The 17,337-nt window shown below is 59.4% G+C and overlaps 5 protein-coding genes across 5 annotated transcripts; all 5 read left to right on the forward strand.

Annotated features, from left to right (window-relative positions):
- Nucleotides 1–275: 275 nt before the first annotated feature.
- On the forward strand, nucleotides 276–1,589 carry CcaverHIS019_0511390 (uncharacterized protein; the record flags this gene model as incomplete). Its single annotated transcript, XM_060602376.1, has 5 exons — nucleotides 276–310; nucleotides 340–594; nucleotides 628–779; nucleotides 809–1,428; nucleotides 1,491–1,589. 5 exons carry the CDS (start codon nucleotides 276–278, stop codon nucleotides 1,587–1,589), a joined length of 1,161 nt encoding a protein of 386 aa, XP_060458776.1.
- A 792-nt stretch (nucleotides 1,590–2,381) lies between these two features.
- On the forward strand, nucleotides 2,382–3,389 carry CcaverHIS019_0511400 (uncharacterized protein; the record flags this gene model as incomplete). Its single annotated transcript, XM_060602377.1, has 1 exon — nucleotides 2,382–3,389. The coding sequence occupies one exon, from the start codon at nucleotides 2,382–2,384 to the stop codon at nucleotides 3,387–3,389; it is 1,008 nt and encodes a 335-aa protein (XP_060458777.1).
- A 2,570-nt stretch (nucleotides 3,390–5,959) lies between these two features.
- On the forward strand, nucleotides 5,960–7,738 carry CcaverHIS019_0511410 (uncharacterized protein; the record flags this gene model as incomplete). The annotated part of the gene is made up of 4 exons (XM_060602379.1): nucleotides 5,960–6,148; nucleotides 6,181–6,882; nucleotides 6,929–7,160; nucleotides 7,206–7,738. 4 exons carry the CDS (start codon nucleotides 5,960–5,962, stop codon nucleotides 7,736–7,738), a joined length of 1,656 nt encoding a protein of 551 aa, XP_060458778.1.
- Nucleotides 7,739–8,656: 918 nt separating this feature from the next.
- CcaverHIS019_0511420 (uncharacterized protein) lies at nucleotides 8,657–12,795 on the forward strand (the record flags this gene model as incomplete). The annotated part of the gene is made up of 4 exons (XM_060602380.1): nucleotides 8,657–9,274; nucleotides 9,307–9,523; nucleotides 9,558–9,770; nucleotides 9,812–12,795. 4 exons carry the CDS (start codon nucleotides 8,657–8,659, stop codon nucleotides 12,793–12,795), a joined length of 4,032 nt encoding a protein of 1,343 aa, XP_060458779.1.
- Nucleotides 12,796–13,140: 345 nt separating this feature from the next.
- Nucleotides 13,141–17,254, forward strand: CcaverHIS019_0511430 (uncharacterized protein; the record flags this gene model as incomplete). Its single annotated transcript, XM_060602381.1, has 8 exons — nucleotides 13,141–14,065; nucleotides 14,745–15,118; nucleotides 15,209–15,836; nucleotides 16,209–16,299; nucleotides 16,350–16,422; nucleotides 16,510–16,634; nucleotides 16,674–16,781; nucleotides 16,813–17,254. 8 exons carry the CDS (start codon nucleotides 13,141–13,143, stop codon nucleotides 17,252–17,254), a joined length of 2,766 nt encoding a protein of 921 aa, XP_060458780.1.
- Nucleotides 17,255–17,337: the final 83 nt, after the last annotated feature.

A 17,337-nucleotide genomic window follows, 5' to 3' on the forward strand; every position in this document is an offset into this window, starting at 1 on the left:
CACGCCAGCCATACTTCGCCGCCGCGCTGGGATGTCGGATCTCAGCGATCGACGTACGATGCTCACCTCTCGTTCCCTCCCGCCCATTTCTCAGACGGCCCGTCACGGCCATTCGCTAGTGGCGCCGGGGCCAGTATTCCTCAACCCAGCAATCCCGTGCATATCGTGAGCTCAAGTATCCGAACCAGCTCATTCAGCCCCCGTTGTTCACAGCATCTCACACCTCCAAGCATGCACGGTCACATATCGAGGACGTCCTCCCCTGGTCCACCGCCATGCGGATCCTACATGCCTACCACGACTACCTCTAGTACGTTGCCCGTGAACACGCTGACCTAGCCCGCTCATGCCGTGCGTCCACTGGCCAAGTTTTGTGCAGCAGCTCGTCGCGCGCGAAGACGAGCGCAATAGGCACTGGCGCGCGTTCGTCTTTGCGCTCCTGGCGTACTCGATTGTACAGTTGCCACGGTCGTGCCTCGACTTTGCGCTTGTGCCCGAACTCGTGCGGTATCACCAGCAATGCTTCTCTGCGTCGCGGGCCCTGCAGAGCCGGGCATTTGCAGACATGTCCTCGGTGGACATTGCGACGCTCTAGTGAGTTGATGACCAGCCGTCGCTAACACCCAGCTGCCAGCACATTTACCTCTCGAGCCTGTTCAAGAAGAACATTGCGAATGTTGTGCTTGTACAGGCAATCAGGCTGGCACAGGACCTCCTCAACACCAACTGCGAGGACGCGATCGAGGCCGAGCTCCGCCGTCGCGTATTCTGGCTCCTCTGTGCGTCTTGACAGGATAGGCTGACTCAGACGGCTCGGACCGCACAATCTGCGTCATGGACGACACACCCCTTCTCATATGGGACTGGGACATGAGCGTGCCGTACCCGCGCGCTCTCGATGACGAGTATCTGACGCGGGCAGGCGCGTTCGCGCAGCCCGCCAAGACGAGCGCACTCGCGGGCTTCCACTTTGTCTCGCGCATCTTCCATCTCCTCGGCGTGGTGCTGAGCGCCCTACGGTCGCGGCGGAACAACCCGCCCAACTCGGAAATCGCCGACCTCCTCAGCCTGCCACTCTACGTACCGAGCTCTGCCTACACGGCCGCTCTGGATGGCATCCTCGCAGACCTCCCGCCGGAACTCGAGTTGCGTGCCGATGCACCGGGGGACCAGCCGGCGTTTGCGATCTGTCGCGTCAACATCCTCATCTCGCAGGCGACGGTGCGCCAAGCCATCCAGGCATACGCCGAGGCGCTAGGCGAGGATACAGCGGGACACGCACCCAGTGCGCTCGTGATGACCATACTACGCTCCATGCCGACCGATAGTTTGACGGCCAACGGCGACAGCCTGCGCATGAAGGTGCTGTACTTTGTGCTTCAGGGGATGGGGAGCGATGACGCGAGCAGTGCAGACTTTCTCGACATGGTGAGTTGCAGATCCAGAAAAGGTGGGGCTGAGACAAGTACATGCGCCTGCGTGACACACAGGAAGCGCATGTCCTCCACGAGCCGCCTGACATCTCGGACGAGGATGATGGCGAGGATATGGCCGTGTCGCCCGAGGTAGGGACAGGTTTGAGGAGATAAAATTGGTGCCGGTCCGCCGATCTCAAAGGGCCCAGAGATATCTCAAACTTGTCGTATCTCAATCTCAAAGCGATATCTCATCTCAAACCCGGATCGGTGCCGGGTGTCAGTGACCAGTGCTGCATGGGGCACAAAGTGTCCGAGTCGGGCCGCTTACTTGCATGCATGCTGATGCTGAGGGGGGATATTCCGATATTGCACGTGTTGTGACGGTGTTGTGCACGGTTATTGAGGACCGAGCCCACTACGTCATAGTTTGTCCGCGAACATTACCAGGCCGACAGTCACCGAATCCGACACTCGGCTGCTCACCACATGACATCTGGCCACTGCTGTAGATAGCAACCCCAGCGCCCCCAGCACCCCAGCACTCCCACATGATACATGCATCTTGTCCAACAGTAGGCATCGCGCGCCTCGCCTAACGCGGCTTGCCGGCCGCGCACGACTTAGGGAGGAGAAGAGGCGTGCCTGGCGGGGAGCTACTTTTAGGTCTCGGCCAGGAGAGTTGTCAGGAGTTGTTCCGATCGACCCGCCACCACGGAACCACGGACAATCGGCATCGCGGCAGCTGCTCCACAGCTTTGCATCCATATCATATCTCAAAGACGTCGCAAAGCCGTGACTCGGTCACCAGCCCAAAATCTTGACGTTGCCCACTACACTTTAGACTATTGACTATTTAACACGCGTCGACTGTCGACTGCAGCACTCACGACCCAGCTGCCCGCCTCACCATTCCCACGCCAGGGCCACATACGTCACTTGTCCCCGTCCACTGTCCACGAAACAATGCCGGGCTTCAACCACATCAGAGTCCGCAAGTCGTACTCGCGCGACACGATCATGGTCTCGCCAGTGGACGAGAACGGTGCGGACAGATATGCGGACGCATCGAACCCACACGTCGTGCAGGCTGTCTCGCATGCGACCATCGTCGACGACGAGTGTAATGGGGGTATCCCCAACACGCACGTCGCGTATCAATACCTCGCCGATGCGCTTGGGAGTGTACGTGTCCTCCGTCGCGGGCCAGAGATGAGCGGCGGTCCCGAACCGCGCCCAACCTTACCTGGGCGAATCAAGGCGCAAACAATGGTCCGCTTCATCGACCTGACGGCGTGGAACTCGGACGAGCCCGACAACTACTGGCGCACGCGGCCGATCATGAGTCTCCTCCCCCGTCCTCAAGGGGCGACGCGAACGGTCCTCAACACGTCCTTTGATCCTCGGCATCCACGCCTCCGCGAGGCGAGTTTCAGTGCATATTTCCTCGGACAGAGAGAGGTGGTTCTCATCTTCACGCCATATGAGCGCGTACAGACTCCGCCTCCAAGCAAAGTCGTACCGATGAGTGCGACGAATTCGCCAACAGGTACACCGGGGACACCTATCGAGGGGCAGTCTCCACGCACCAGTTCGGAAAAGCGGATGGGGTTCATCACAAGTAACATTCCACCCGAGGACCGGTGGCTCGGAATGATCAACGACCTCATGTACGCCCTCTCCGAGTGTTTCCAGGGCACAACGTGTAAATTCACCCTGGTGGGATTGGACACGATCCCAACCGCCGCACTCAATCTCGACCCGGCGCTGGCAGACGATTGGATCACCCGCCGCGAGAAGATTCGCAAGTATATCGGACGCCAGGTCAACTTTACCCGCGGCGTGTATCCGCCCCAGCCGCCGATTCCGGCTGATCAGCTCGCCGCCCTCATCAAGGATATTGATATCCTCACCCGCGACGAGTACCGCCAGCAGGTTGGGCAGGAGGAGTTTGACCTCGTTACCGTGTGGTAGTCGTTAATGTAGTTTAATGTTAGACAATCTTAATGTGGCGGGGAAGGAACCGGGTTACCTGAGCTGACCTAGTGACTAACCAGCGTGGGGGTTGACCAATGGCACGCAGGCGAGCAGGTTTCATCCCAGTGCAAGTCTCGCATGTGTCAGGTACGTGTAGGAGGCGATGGACGTCAGGAGCTGTTCTGGTAGTCTCTGGCGAACGCTGGGCGATACCTAGCGTCACGAGCTGTTGTGGTAGTCTCTGGCGAACGCTGGGCGATACCTAGCGTGACAGCTTTTTCTGCGTTAGGATGGGCTTTGTGAGACTTGATTTGCCCTCTCCACGGCGGCAGTGGAATGTTTCACCGCATGTTCCGAGCGTCGAGCCCGGCGATGACCTCTCGCGTGCAGCTGGGCAGCGCCGGAGCACGGGCTGCCCTGTTTCGTAGAGACGAGACGAGAATCAGCCTCCGCCTTGGATCTTCGAATCGTTCGGCTCGCAGGTTTCGGATCATCGGACAACCTTGGAACCTTATCGCCTCACACGCGCGCCCTGGCTTCGGACCCAGGCCAAGTTCCGTTTGGTATGTGGCCAGACTTTGGCTTTGTCGAGACAGCGGCTCGGCCCGTCCCAGAATGCTGGGTTCATCGAGCCATGCCCGTTCCAGACTGCGTGGATCATCGAGCGATGCCCATCCAGACTGCCGGGTCGACGAGTGGCTCTTGGTTCGAGACGTGTCAGTAACCGCGGACGCAATCTCACGTGAGCATCCAAGATAGAATACCAGCGGATGTACCTCTCCGAATTGCCGATCACGCCTCCCATGAATTGCTCAACGACCAGGGAAAGGGAACCGATCTCTGATCCGGAGGCCCACTGAGCCCACCAGCGGAGACCCCGCTACCCCGCTACCCCGAGATCGCCAAAGCTGTGCTCCGACGCGACGGATTTGTGGTTGGTGGCGGTCGGGGCTAATGTCGAGACCAGGGTTGGAGGTTGGGGTGTTGGAAAATGGAATGGCTGAGGTGAGCCTTGTTCGGGTGTTGGAATGGCTGAGGTGAGCCTTGTGTTCGAGCGCTGGATGGCTGAGGTGAGCCTTGTGTCCGGGCGCTGGGATGGAGGTGAGCCTGTGTCGGGCGCTGGGATGTGGATGACGAAATGTGGAGAGACGTGACGCTGATGGCATCCATCGCGGGCGGTTACTTTCCATCACATCAGCAAGAGCGGAATGTGGCATGTGCATCAGACATGCACATCGCGTAAACGTCAGACAGACCGGTTAACATGTATTCATCCCGCAGCCAACCACCTCCTGGTGCACAGAGCTCGCCAAGACATGCATGCATCGATACTGGGACCGAGCTTTCAGCGCTTACTTGACTGTGAATGTAGTCGTCCTTGAGCGCATTTCGACAGGGTGAGGTCGATAGCCGAGACTGGTGCGGTGGTGGTGAGATGGCCGTGCATCGTGTCGACCTTAGTTGCCATGTCGACCTTTGTTGCCGCACCGTATCCAAAGACTGCCGACCCTCAATTGTAGTTGTCCCTAGACGATGGCGCCTCCACAATGCCACAAGACTAAATGCGGGGTGGGCAGAGTACGAGGGCAGGGCCCAGCGCTGGGGGGAGTGTGTACGAGGGCAGGGCTCAGCGCGGGGGGGAGGGGGGGGGGGATATATTCTCATTGCGTATTTAGGTGTCCCGTTGGAACCGGGGCGGTACGGTGATACCGGACGGGTGGTCTGTTGGCCGTTCCAGGCGTCGCCGAACGAACCACTGTGCAACAAGTGATGAAGCTGCGGCGTCGCCGCTATGCCTCTCGGAAAACACCTCCCCCAATCCGCCCCAGGAGCCAGGAGATAGTGCCCTGTCCCTGGGTTAGATACGATATCGCAAAGCAGTAAGCGCGATTGTCGCCTGGTTTGCTTGGAAGCCAGGGCTTGGACCTTGGGTACCTTGGGAGATATACCGGGAATGGCGGCGACTCCGGAGCGCCCAAGCTAGACAGGAAAGGCGGATGAAATGGCCCTTGACCGGCAGAGCCGGCATGAGACGCATGCCGCGGGCACTCCGCCTGGCTTGTCAGTGGATCAGTGGGATTTCATCGTCCTAGGTGCCCCGAAGGTGCCCCAGGTGTTTGGTCCATCATGTGACCGTGTGGGATACTGTACATGCGCCAAGTGGTATGGCAATCACCCAAGGTGCTGGCTCCCAGGTCTCGCCTGGTGCTGCCAAGCCGCTTAGATGCCCAAAGTGGCCCACCATCCTGTTAATCTTCATACATGTCGCAACACAAAGGGACGCCCTAGATCTGGTTATCTAGTTTCCTTGGGCGGGGCACCGTCGGCGCGTACAGCAGTTTGGAGACGGGTCAAGCTCCTTCGGATGCACCGCAACGCCCACCCATTTGGGCCCATGGCGCCCAACATGTGAGACAGTCGTCAGTCTATCCCCCGCATCACAGGGCAAAGTGATTGATTGATCAATTGTGCGGTGGCCCGCTCACGCGATTGCATTCACTTAAGAGCGGCACGTTCCGCTACAATCTCTCCTCCATCCCCCACACCCATCTTTCTCCTCAACCACCATGAGTTTCTCCTACGACGCAAAGGATGAGAAGGGCATTGGCACACCAATTCACGAGGAGGTCCAGCCCGTCCGCGCGGTCGAGTATGAGCTCGGCCACACAGGTCAAGGCAAGACGACAATTCGCACCATGAAGCCTCGTCACATTCAGCTCATCGGTATCGGCGGTGCTATTGGTACCGGTCTCTTCGTGAGTGTGTTAGTGAACATGGCTGACATAAGGTCGGAACGGGTACATCGCTGTCAAATGCCGGCCCGCTGTCGCTCGTCCTCGGTTACGCGATTTATGGTTGCCTCGTACTCGCAACGTTCAACGCGATGGGCGAAATGACTTCCTACCTTCCGGTCGACGGCTCGATTCTTGTCTTTGCGTCTCGCTTCGTCGATCCCAGTTACGGGTTTGCGATGGCCTGGTTGTGTTTCTGGAACAACTCGATCACCGTCGCAGCAGAGGCAACAGCCATTGCATCGATCATCAAGTTCTGGAATGAGGACGTCAACTCTGGTGTCTGGTGCGCCGTCTTTGTCGTCTCCATCCTCATGATCAACATGTGGGGATCGCGGTACTTTGGCGAGGCCGAGTTCTGGTTCTCGACCTTCAAGGTCCTGCTTGTCTTCATCATCATGTTCTTCACATTTATCACCATGCTCGGAGGTAACCCCCAAGGGGACCGCTACGGCTTCCGCTACTGGAAGGACCCGGGCGTCATGCGCGAGTACCTCGTTCCCGGCAACTTGGGTCGCTTCCTCGGATTCTGGTCCGTCTTCATCCAGGCTGCCTTTGCCTACGGTGGCCCCGACATGATTGCCATGACTGCCGGTGAGGCACGCTACCCCCGCCGCGTCCTTCCCAACGTCTTCAACCGTGTCATTTTCCGTCTCCTCTTCTTCTACATCGGTGGCACCTTCTGCATCGGCACCCTTGTAAGTCGTACCGGATTTAAAAATTGCTCAATGCTCACACTCACAGGTTCCTTACACCGACCCCAACCTCACTGGTAACGGCGGTAAGGGCACCCCGCCCATTGTTATCGGTGCGGACCGCCTCAATGTCCCCGTCCTCCCCCACATTATCAACGCAATCATTCTCACCTCGGCCTGGTCGGCCGGCTGCTGCCTCACCTTCACCGCCTCGCGCAACCTCTACGCCGCGGCGATCAACGGTCACGCTCCCCGCCTCTTCCTCAAGTCGTTCCGTGGCGGTGAGTACTTGTCTCACCAGGTCTTTTGTTCAGTGCTAACCTCAGTCCCCATCAACTCTATCATCGCCGTCGTCATTGTGTCCTGCCTGTCATTCATGACTGTGAGCGACAAGGCCATCTCCGTCTTCACTTGGATCACCAACGTTCTCGGCGGCATGTGGATTCTCAACCTCTGGCTCCAGAACGTGCTCTACCTCCGCTTCCGCGCAGGTTGCGACGCACAGGGTATCGACCGCTCAACGTTCCCCTACAGGCGCCGTGGCCAAAGGCTGATGAGCTGGATCTGCGTTGTCGCGTACGGCATCATCTTCCTCACCAACGGCTTCAAGGTCTTCATGAAGGGACGTTGGAACATTGCCGACTTCCTCTTCGCATACCTTGTCCTCGGCCTCTTTATTGCCCTTTTCCTTATTCACAAGACTTGGTCCGTCCTCAAGAACGGCGGCAAGTGGCGCTGGCTCCGCGGCGAGGAGATGGACTTTACCGCCGGCAAGAAGGAGATTGACGAGGACGAGAAGACGTACCCCGTGGTCGGGAACTCGCGCGGTGCCCGGTTCGAGCGCTGGCTCTGGGGCTAGACGGTTCGTCCAGGGGCTTTGGGAGAATGCAGAGAGTTGTGGTATAGCGGCATTATGCTTGGTTGTGGAATGGTCTTTAGTACTACATGAATGTTATGTTAGCGGAAATTGTTCCATGTCGCGGTGTGTAAATGTAATACCGCCGGTTGAGCATGAGTGAGTGAGAGTGGTTTCGGACCCGAAGTGAGTGAGAGTGATCTCGGACCCGATGGCTTCCACTTGGGCGTCGTGTGAACAGCAGTAGACATTCAGACATTTCTGTCGTTGCGATTCGAGTTGTACACCCAGTCAGGGGGATCGGAAGCGAGGCCAGGGCGTAGTGCAGGGTGCAGTTGAACAACCGTCTCTGAGACATCTCTCCAAGACAGCATGCCTCGAGAACAGTGGTGCTGATTCAACGAGTTGAATGTCGCAGCTCTCCCCACCCAACCCCCATACACAGGAGAAAGCAGGCGCCTGCTTGATAGGGTCTGGTGGGCCGATGTAACTCACCTAGGCCAAAGCCCACTGAGACGCTCTCCCGGCCGCGATCGGTTGAGCGTTTTATGTTCTGCAGGAATTAACAGGAACACGACGGCGATGGACCATCCCTTTTAACAACGCGGAGAGAAACAGTCAACTCCGTTCACCAACTCGGTTTCCCTCCAGGTACATGAGTAATCATGACTAGATTAACGGAGTGATGAAACATCTCCGGTTAACCTTGGTCGTTGGAGTATGTATCAACTTGAATCCGGTCAAGAATGGGTTAAAGCTCCGTTTCACGGTCGAGTCAACCTCAATCACGCGAGGAACAGGTCCTCCTGCAGTGTGTATTCTCTTGGCATTCTGTCAACCGACAGCTTCCGTCATTGGAGTCGTATAACTGTCCATCCTCAACACCATGCTCTCTCTCGCCACTCATTCTCTCCATTCATAATGGACATATCCATACACGAAACTCGCTCTCCAGATACAAGTCAACAAGTTGACGACAAGGTGCCGGTACCCGCCAACGAGTCCAACGAGTCGTCCATCGCCTTTGGAACAGAGAAGCAGTCGGCCGAACCCGTGCCAGAGAAGGCTGGTAAGAAGAGGAGATGGTTCAGCAAGAGCGTCAAGGACACAACCAAGGACGAGGATGAGGATGACAAGCCGCCACCCATCAAGCCTGTCAGCCTCGTGTCGCTGTTCCGCTTCGCGACGCGCACCGAGCTCATTCTCCAATTCTTCGGCCTGGCCATCGCAGCGGGTGCGGGAGCCGCATTGCCGTGTATGACACTCGTGTTCGGCCAGCTCGTCACGCTCTTCACCGACTTTGGCACTGTCGCGCGCCAGATCGCCCAGGAGGGCCTCACGCCCGCGACGGCGGCTGCGCTCGAAATCGCCAAGCGCAATCTCAAGAAGGAAGTTGGCAACTGCGCCCTGTACCTCATGGCGATGGGACTGGGCATGTTCATCCTCACATACACATACATGGTCATCTGGAACTACACGAGCGAGGCGCAAAGCAAGCGTCTCCGCGAATCGTACCTGCGCGCAGTGCTGCGTCAGGAGGTGAGCCCTAAGCAAGGCGCCGCTCACACCAGATCGCGTGGTTTGACGACATGGGCGCGGGCGAGATCGCGAGCCGTATCCAGACCGACTGCCACCTCGTGCAGATATCCATCTCGGAGAAGATGGGCATCACTGTACAGCACTTTTCGACATTCATTGCCGGTTTCGTCGTCGCCTACGCCCGCAACCCCCGCCTCGCCGGTATCCTAACCACCTCGTTCCCCGTCATCATTCTGTCGGGTGGTATTAGTGCGTCTCTTCATTGTGCGCGGCTGACCTCTAGTGGGATACTATGAGACCAAGGCACAGACCAAGTGCCTCGGATACATTGCCAAGGCCGGCAGCGTCGTCGAAGAGGTCGTTAGCTCCATCCGCACCGTCAAGGCGTTTGCAAGCGGGCCGTACCTGGGCAAACGATTCAATGCTGAGATTGGCGCGAGCCGTGACGCGGGTGTAAATGGCGCGGCACCACAGTCTGCCGGCCTGGGCCTTATGTGTGAGTGGGCAGAGGCGTCCTTGGGTTGGAGCTGACGTCAGTCTTCACTGTTTACGCTGCGTACGCTTTGGCATTCGCGTACGGAGGCCGCATGGTCGAGCAGGGGGCCGCCAACAGTGGCGAGGTCATCAATGTCGTCATGGCAATCCTCATCGGCGCATTCTCCATCGCCATGGTCGCCCCCGAACTGCAGAGCATCAGCAAAGGGCGGGCGGCCGCGACGAAGCTGTTCGAGACGATCGACCGCGACCCGACCATCGACTCGGCGGACCCCGGGGGCCTGCGTCCCGACAAGGTCGTCGGCGACATTGCCTTTGAGAACCTCGTGTTCCACTACCCGTCTCGACCAAACGTACCAGTGCTCAAGGGGTTGTCTACTGTCTTTGGCTCTGGCGACACGTGCGCGCTCGTCGGCGCGAGCGGTAGCGGCAAGAGCACGGTCATTCAGTTGCTGGAACGGTTCTATGATCCAGTCGGTGGCCGCATCACACTCGACGGCATCGACATCCGCGAGCTCAACCTCAAGTGGCTGCGACAGCAGATGGGCTACGTCGCACAGGAGCCGGTGCTGTTCGCAACCAGCCTCCGTGGCAACGTTGAACACGGCCTCATCGGGAGCCGGTGGGAGAATGCGCCGGACGCCGAGCGCCTCGCACTGGTCAAAAAGGCGTGTGAGGCCGCGAATGCCGACTCGTTCATCTCCAAGCTGCCGGACGGGTACGACACGCACGTCGGCGAGCGGGGCATGCTCCTCTCCGGTGGGCAGAAGCAGCGCGTGGCCATTGCTCGCGCAATCGTGTCCGACCCGCGTATCCTGCTTCTCGACGAGGCCACGAGCGCGCTTGACGGCCATTCGGAGCGTGTCGTCCAGGATGCGCTCGAGAAGGCTAGTGTCGGTCGCACTACCATCGTCATTGCCCACCGCCTCGCAACAGTCAAGGACGCGGATAGGATTATCGTCATGGGCGCCGGCAAAATCGTTGAAAAGGGCACACACAACTCTCTCCTTGAAGACACGGACGGCGCCTACTACAAGCTTGTGCAGAACCAGCAGCTGCAGCAGAAGGCGGCCGACAAGGCTGCCGATGAGTTGGACTCGGAGAGCGACGGTGAAGACCTGAACCCGCTCCAGCGGCATATTTCGCCGGAGCTGTATCGCCAACACACGCACGGCAACCGCTCGCTGGCGTCGCTCGCCCTCGAGCAGCGGCGCATTGACGTCACCGCGTACTCGGCGCCGTACGACAAGGCCGGGTTCTTCCCGCTCTTCTGGCGCCTCCTCCGGGTCAACCGCAAGCACTGGGTGTGGTACATCCCTGGCATCATTGGCGCCGTCGCAGCCGGTATGGTGTATCCCGCCATGTCGATCCTGTTCGGCAAGACGATCGCGGACTTTGAGTTGCCGCGCGAGTCAATCAGGCCTGCGCTCGACCGCAAGGGTCTGTGGTTCTTCATCATCGCCCTCCTCTCCGGCATCGCCATGTTCTTCAACTACTGGTCCTTTTCGCGTACCGGGTGGGAGCTTGCGAGCACGCTGCGAACACGCCTCTTCACAGCGGTCACGAGACACGACGTCGAATGGTTTGACGAGGAGGAGCACGCGACGGGCACGGTGACGAGCGACATCTCGGACCGACCGCAGAAGATCCAGGGCTTATTCGGCGTAACCCTCGGCAGTATCCTCCAGGCGGCGATCACACTGTTCGGAGGCATCATCGTCGGTTTGTGCTACGGCCCGTTGCTGTCACTCATCGGCATCGCGTGCATTCCCCTCATCATCGGGAGCGGGTACATCCGCTTGCGCGTTGTCGTGCTCAAGGAGGAGAAGACGAAGAAGTGGCACGCCGGTAGCGCGCAGCTCGCGTCCGAGGCCGCGGCTAGCGTCCGAACTGTTGCGTCGCTCACGCGCGAGGACGATGTCGAGGCCATCTACGCGCGCTCGCTCGAGGAGCCAATGGCGATCAGCATACGCACTGCGTACGGTTCGCAGGCGCTCTTCGCGGCGAGCCAGGGCATCACCTTCCTCGTCGTGGGGCTCGTGTTTTACATTGGCGCCATCTGGATCATTGACGGCAAGTACGACACTGAGACTTTCTTCATCTCCCTGAACGCGGTCATCTTCGCGGCGATCGAGGCTGGCGATATCTTCCAATTCGTACCGGATGCTAGCAAGGCCAACTCGGCGGCCCGCAGCGTCTTCCGGATCCTCGACAACGTGCCTGAGGTCGACGCCGACTCGGACGAGGGCATCAAGCTCGACCCGGCGTCGGTGCAGGGCGCCGTGGCATTCCACCATGTGCACTTCCGCTACCCAAGCAGGCCAGGTGTACGTGTGTTGCGCAAGCTGTCTCTCGAGATCCCGGCGGGCAAGTACGTTGCTCTCGTCGGGCCATCGGGCTGCGGGAAAAGTACAACAATCCAGCTCATCGAGCGGTTCTACGACCCACAGGCTGGCAGCGTCACGCTCGACGGGCACGACCTTCGCACGCTCAACGTGCGCGACATGCGGTCTCACATTGCCCTCGTGTCCCAGGAGCCGACGCTGTACGACGGCAGTGTGCGGTTCAACGTTGCTCTTGGTGCGGTGGACCCCTCCTCCGTCACAGAAGAGCAAGTCGTCTCAGCTTGCAAGGACGCCAACATCTACGACTTCATCATGAGTCTGCCCGACGGGTTTGACACACCTGTCGGCGGCAAGGGCTCGCAACTGAGCGGCGGGCAGAAGCAGCGCATTGCGATTGCGCGCGCCCTTGTACGCAACCCCAAAGTTTTGTTGCTGGACGAGGCTACAGCCGCACTAGACAGTACGTCGGAGCGTGTGGTTCAGGCTGCACTGGATAACGCCGCGCGCGGGCGGACGACGGTCGCGATTGCGCATCGCCTCAGCACGATCCAGAACGCCGACATGATCTACTTTATTCAGGATGGGGCGGTGATTGAGCGCGGCACGCACGACCAACTGATCGCAAGGGGTGGCGCGTACGCCGACCTCGTGCAGATGCAGGTGCTGAGCCGGGTGCATTAGGGGACAACACTCCTCGTGCAGATGCAGCTGCAGGACGCGGCCATCACCACTCTCCCTCCACTCTCCCTCCCCACTCTCCCTCCCCACTCTCCCTCCCCTATAGATTTACCCCACTGCATAATTGTGACTGTATGAATATCCACTCTGCCAGTGTACTTGTGCTAAGCGGGATGGTTGACACATGTGCTTTCGGCGGCCGCTTATGATTGCAAGGATTGGGTGCCTGACACGGTCTATGCGGGCACTTTCGACTGACTTGAACTCGCGCCATTCTTTCAACACCTAACACTCTTTATCAACACTCGGTCCCAGACTCATCGCCACACCCACACTCTTTACGATACGATGCCGCCCAACCCTCCCACCCTCTCGTACTTTACGCGCCTCTCCCCGAGCGTATATTACCTCCCCCGGCCACCACCCACGACGCTCCCTCCTCTCCCGCCTCTCCCCTCTCCCGCGTCCACACCCGCCCTCGCCACGCCTGCCACCCCCGCGCCCCGCCTCGTCGTCCTCGCCACGTGGATGGGCGCCCAACCAGCCCACATGGACAAGTACATTGAGCCGTACCGCCGCCTGTTCCCGTCGTCGCCCATCCTTGTCCTCCGCTCAGAGCCCGGCGACTGGCTCGTACCGTGGAAGAAACCTGACATGAGTCCCGGTGCGGACGTGGTGCGCTCTCTGTTCCCCGAGATCGCTGCGGGGTCCCAACCCAACCCCTCCCCAAGCACCCCCTCGCTGCACGAAAGCCAAACCACCGCCTCGTTACACGAAAGCAAGAGCCGACCAGAACTCGTCATCCAAGTGTGGTCAAATGGGGGCTCGGCCTCGCTCGCGCGACTGCGCCAATCTCTCGGCCCCAGCATCCTTCCTCCCTTCACATTAGTGCTGGATAGCACGCCGTCCCAGTTCTCCTACAGCGGCACATACACGGCCTTTTCTCTGGTCGCGCCGAGAAAGTGGAGATGGATCCTGCGTCCGTTCCTACACGGTCTCGTGGCGTGGTTCTGGCTCCTCACTTTCCTGCGGTCGGCTTTGGATTTCCGATCAAGAAGCAAATCGAGAAAATACGGACCCCTAGCCCTGTTGGCTGCATCGCACAATACGCGGGAATTGCAACTGGTCGAAGCGCGAAGGACGTACATCTACTCGAAAGAGGACGCGCTTATTCCTTACAAGGATGTGGAAGAGCATGCGGAGGATGCGGAGAAGAAGGGGTTCAAGGTCCGGATGGAGGAGTTTGTGGGGACGGCACATGTCGCACATGCGCGTAAGGAGGGGGAGAGGTATTGGGAGGTGGTGAGGGAGACTTGGGAGGGGGTGCCGTTCGCTGGAGCGAGGGAGGGGGAGGGGGAGGGGAAGCAGGAGGCATAGAGAGCCGACGATCAGAACGGCTTAGATTCGACCAGACATAATCTAGAACATAGAAGCGGAATACAAAGCTATCCGAAGCATCTTGGTGCGCAAAGGGCGCGTCTCACTGATAGCCATGTGGGCATGAACACCGAGCAAGAAGCCGCGACCTGAGCTCGGTGTTCGCGACGTGGCGCCGACGCCGTTGAAGGACGTGGGTGTGCACGAGCCCGCGGGGTGCGCGGAGATTGCGGGTAAAGGGTGTGAGGACAGCAACCGGGCAGTCGGCGCTTCTCCGGGCGTACCTAGCTGTGGATGACGGTTTGTGTCGATTGTTCTAACGATGCCTCGTGGTGCAAGGTTTGTCTCACCTTTTTCCCCACTGGGTGGGCAGTTTGCCGGCCTTGTCCGCCGGTTCTTGGTGGTTGCCGAATTCCGACCAGGCAATTACCGGCATGCCACCCCACAATCGTCCATGCAATATATACATCACCACGAGCAAACTCACCTTCACCCACCCACACTCCACCATGGCCAAGTTGAACACTCCTATGACCGAGCTCTGTGCGTCCCATTCCATCCAGCGCTAACCCCAGTCGGCGTCCAGCACCCGATCATGCTCGCGGGCATGTCGGTTGCCGCGGGCCCCAAGCTCGCAGCCGCCGTCACCAACGCCGGCGGTCTCGGTGTCATTGGCGGTGTCCGCGCTACACCAAAGTACCTCCGCAGCCAGATCCACGAGATTAAGAAACACCTCTCCGACCCCAACGGCGCCTTTGGAGTCGACCTTCTCTTGCCCCAGCTCGGCGGCAGTGCTCGCAAGACGAACAAGGACTACACGAATGGCCAGCTGGATGACCTCATCTCGGTGGTTATCGAGGAGGGAGCAAAGCTCTTCGTTTCCGCAGTCGGCGTGCCGCCCAAAGAGGTTGTGGACCGGCTGCACAAGCATGGCATTGTGGTCATGAACGTGAGTCTGGGTCTGGGTCTTGGGTCTGACCATTCCACTCACCCACCACCCACCCTCCCGGCTCCTCGCTTCGCTCGGAGCTAACCCCAGATGGTCGGCCACCCCAAGCACGTTCCCAAGGCGCTCGCCGTCGGCGTCGACATCATCTGCGCCCAGGGCGGCGAGGGCGGCGGCCACACCGGCGACGTCCCCTTCTCGATTCTCATCCCCGCCTGCGTCGACGCATGCAAGGGCAAGACCTCGCCTCTGACCGGCAAGCCTATCATGGTCATTGCCGCTGGCGGTATTGCCGACGGCCGCGGCCTCGCCGCGTCGCTCATGTACGGTGCGGATGGTGTGTGGGTCGGCACGCGTTTCGTGGCTTCCGTCGAAGCCGGCGCGCCCCCCAAACACAAGGAGTCCGTCCTCACCGCCGGGTTCGGAGACGCCCGCCGCACCCTCATCTACTCGGGCCGCCCCATGCGTGTCCGCTACACAGACTACGTCAAGGACTGGGAGGAGAACCGCCAGGAGGAGATCAAGCTGCTTACGGAGCAAGGCATCATCCCGCACGAGGACCATATGGCCAAGCACCCAGAGACCGGCGCAAAGGGTCTCAAATTTTTGATGGGGGATGTCGCCAGTGTGATTGACTCTGTCAAGAGTGCGAAGGATATCGTCGACGAGATGGTGACGACGGCAGTGAGGTGTATCCAGGTCGGAGTGGCGGACATCAGTGGTAGGGCTCGTCTGTAGTGGAGAGGGATTTGATGTAGGACAAGGAGCAGACATGCATTCGCTAGCACTATCTCTGCGGAATATTAATTATATATTCTTCTGGGTGACCGGAGAACCAGAAAGGCGTTCGGAATCCTCGAGCTGGTCGAAGTGGATGGTGTTCGCATTTGAGTCGATCACGTGCCGCCACACACCTCCACCCCACCTCCACCACCTCCACCAGTGACTCACCGCTCAATCTTCCATCTCCCATCTCCCATCCATCTTGAAAGCATGCTCTTCCACCGACTACGGCCCACTCTCCACTCATCCCCTATCGCTCGGGCGGCCCTGCGCTCGACGTCAGTATCGGGCGCCTTGCGCTCGACGTCAGTCTGGGCCGCCAAGCCCGTCGAACTGAGCTACGACGTCCTCGAACCCGAGACAAAGGGCAGGGGATGTATGGTGATCTGCCATGGGCTGTTGTGAGTGTCGTGAACGCAACGCAGCGGCGTGTTCGGCGTACTGACACCAGGGGATCCAAGGCTAATTGGCGCGGACTGGCGAGGCGCTTTGCAAAGGAGCTGAATATGCCGGTGTATACTCTGGTGAGTCCCCCCCCTGCCCCCTCCTCCTCCCCATCCCCCTCCCCCTCCCACTCCCCCTCCCCCTCCCCCTCCCCCTGCTGACCCCAGGACCTTCGCAACCATGGGCGCTCGCCACACGCCCAGCCGCACACGTACCCGGCCATGGCGGTGGACGTGGCCCATTTCCTCACCTCACACGGGCTCGAGGATGTGAATCTCCTCGGGCATAGCATGTACGTCCGCCAGCATAACTTTGTGGGAGCTGACCACAGGGGCGGAAAGACTGTCATGGCGCTAGCCTTGAACGACAAGCTGAACAAGCCGCTCAAGAGTCTAATCAGTGTCGACATTGCACCGACAAACGAACCCATTGAGCCACAGTGAGTTGCCAGTCTTCTCTTCTGACGGCAGATACGACAGCTACCTCCGCGGTATGCGGGAGATCGAGGCGGCGCACTTGACATCCAGGAAGGAGGCGGATAAGATGATGGAGCCTTATGAGGCTGATGCCGGGGTGCGGCAATTCCTCCTGACCAATGCAGTGATGGAGGATGGGCACGTGTGTTTCCGCGTCGGGATCGATACCCTCGCCTCGGCAACTAGGGGGTTGGGGACGTTCCCGTACCACGTCAAAGATGGACGACCCGAGGCGACGTGGGACGGCCCGACACTGTTCCTCAGAGGGAGCAGGAGCGACTACGTCCTGGACAAGCATTTGCCCGACGCGCGCAAGTTGTTCCCGCACTTGGAGGTTGAGACGCTGGATGCTGGGCACTGGGTACATGCCGAGCTTCCGCGGGAGACGGGCGATGCGGTGATTGCGTTTGTGCGCCGTAGCCAGAGTCGTTTGTAGATTGTAGAGGATGTAGAATGGATAAATTGGATCTGACACAGGGTGAGAGGTGACATCATCGGATTCCATCACCAGAGCCACAA

The sequence above is a fragment of the Cutaneotrichosporon cavernicola genome (genome assembly GCF_030864355.1).
Source record: "Cutaneotrichosporon cavernicola HIS019 DNA, chromosome: 5".
Lineage (NCBI taxonomy): Eukaryota > Fungi > Basidiomycota > Tremellomycetes > Trichosporonales > Trichosporonaceae > Cutaneotrichosporon > Cutaneotrichosporon cavernicola.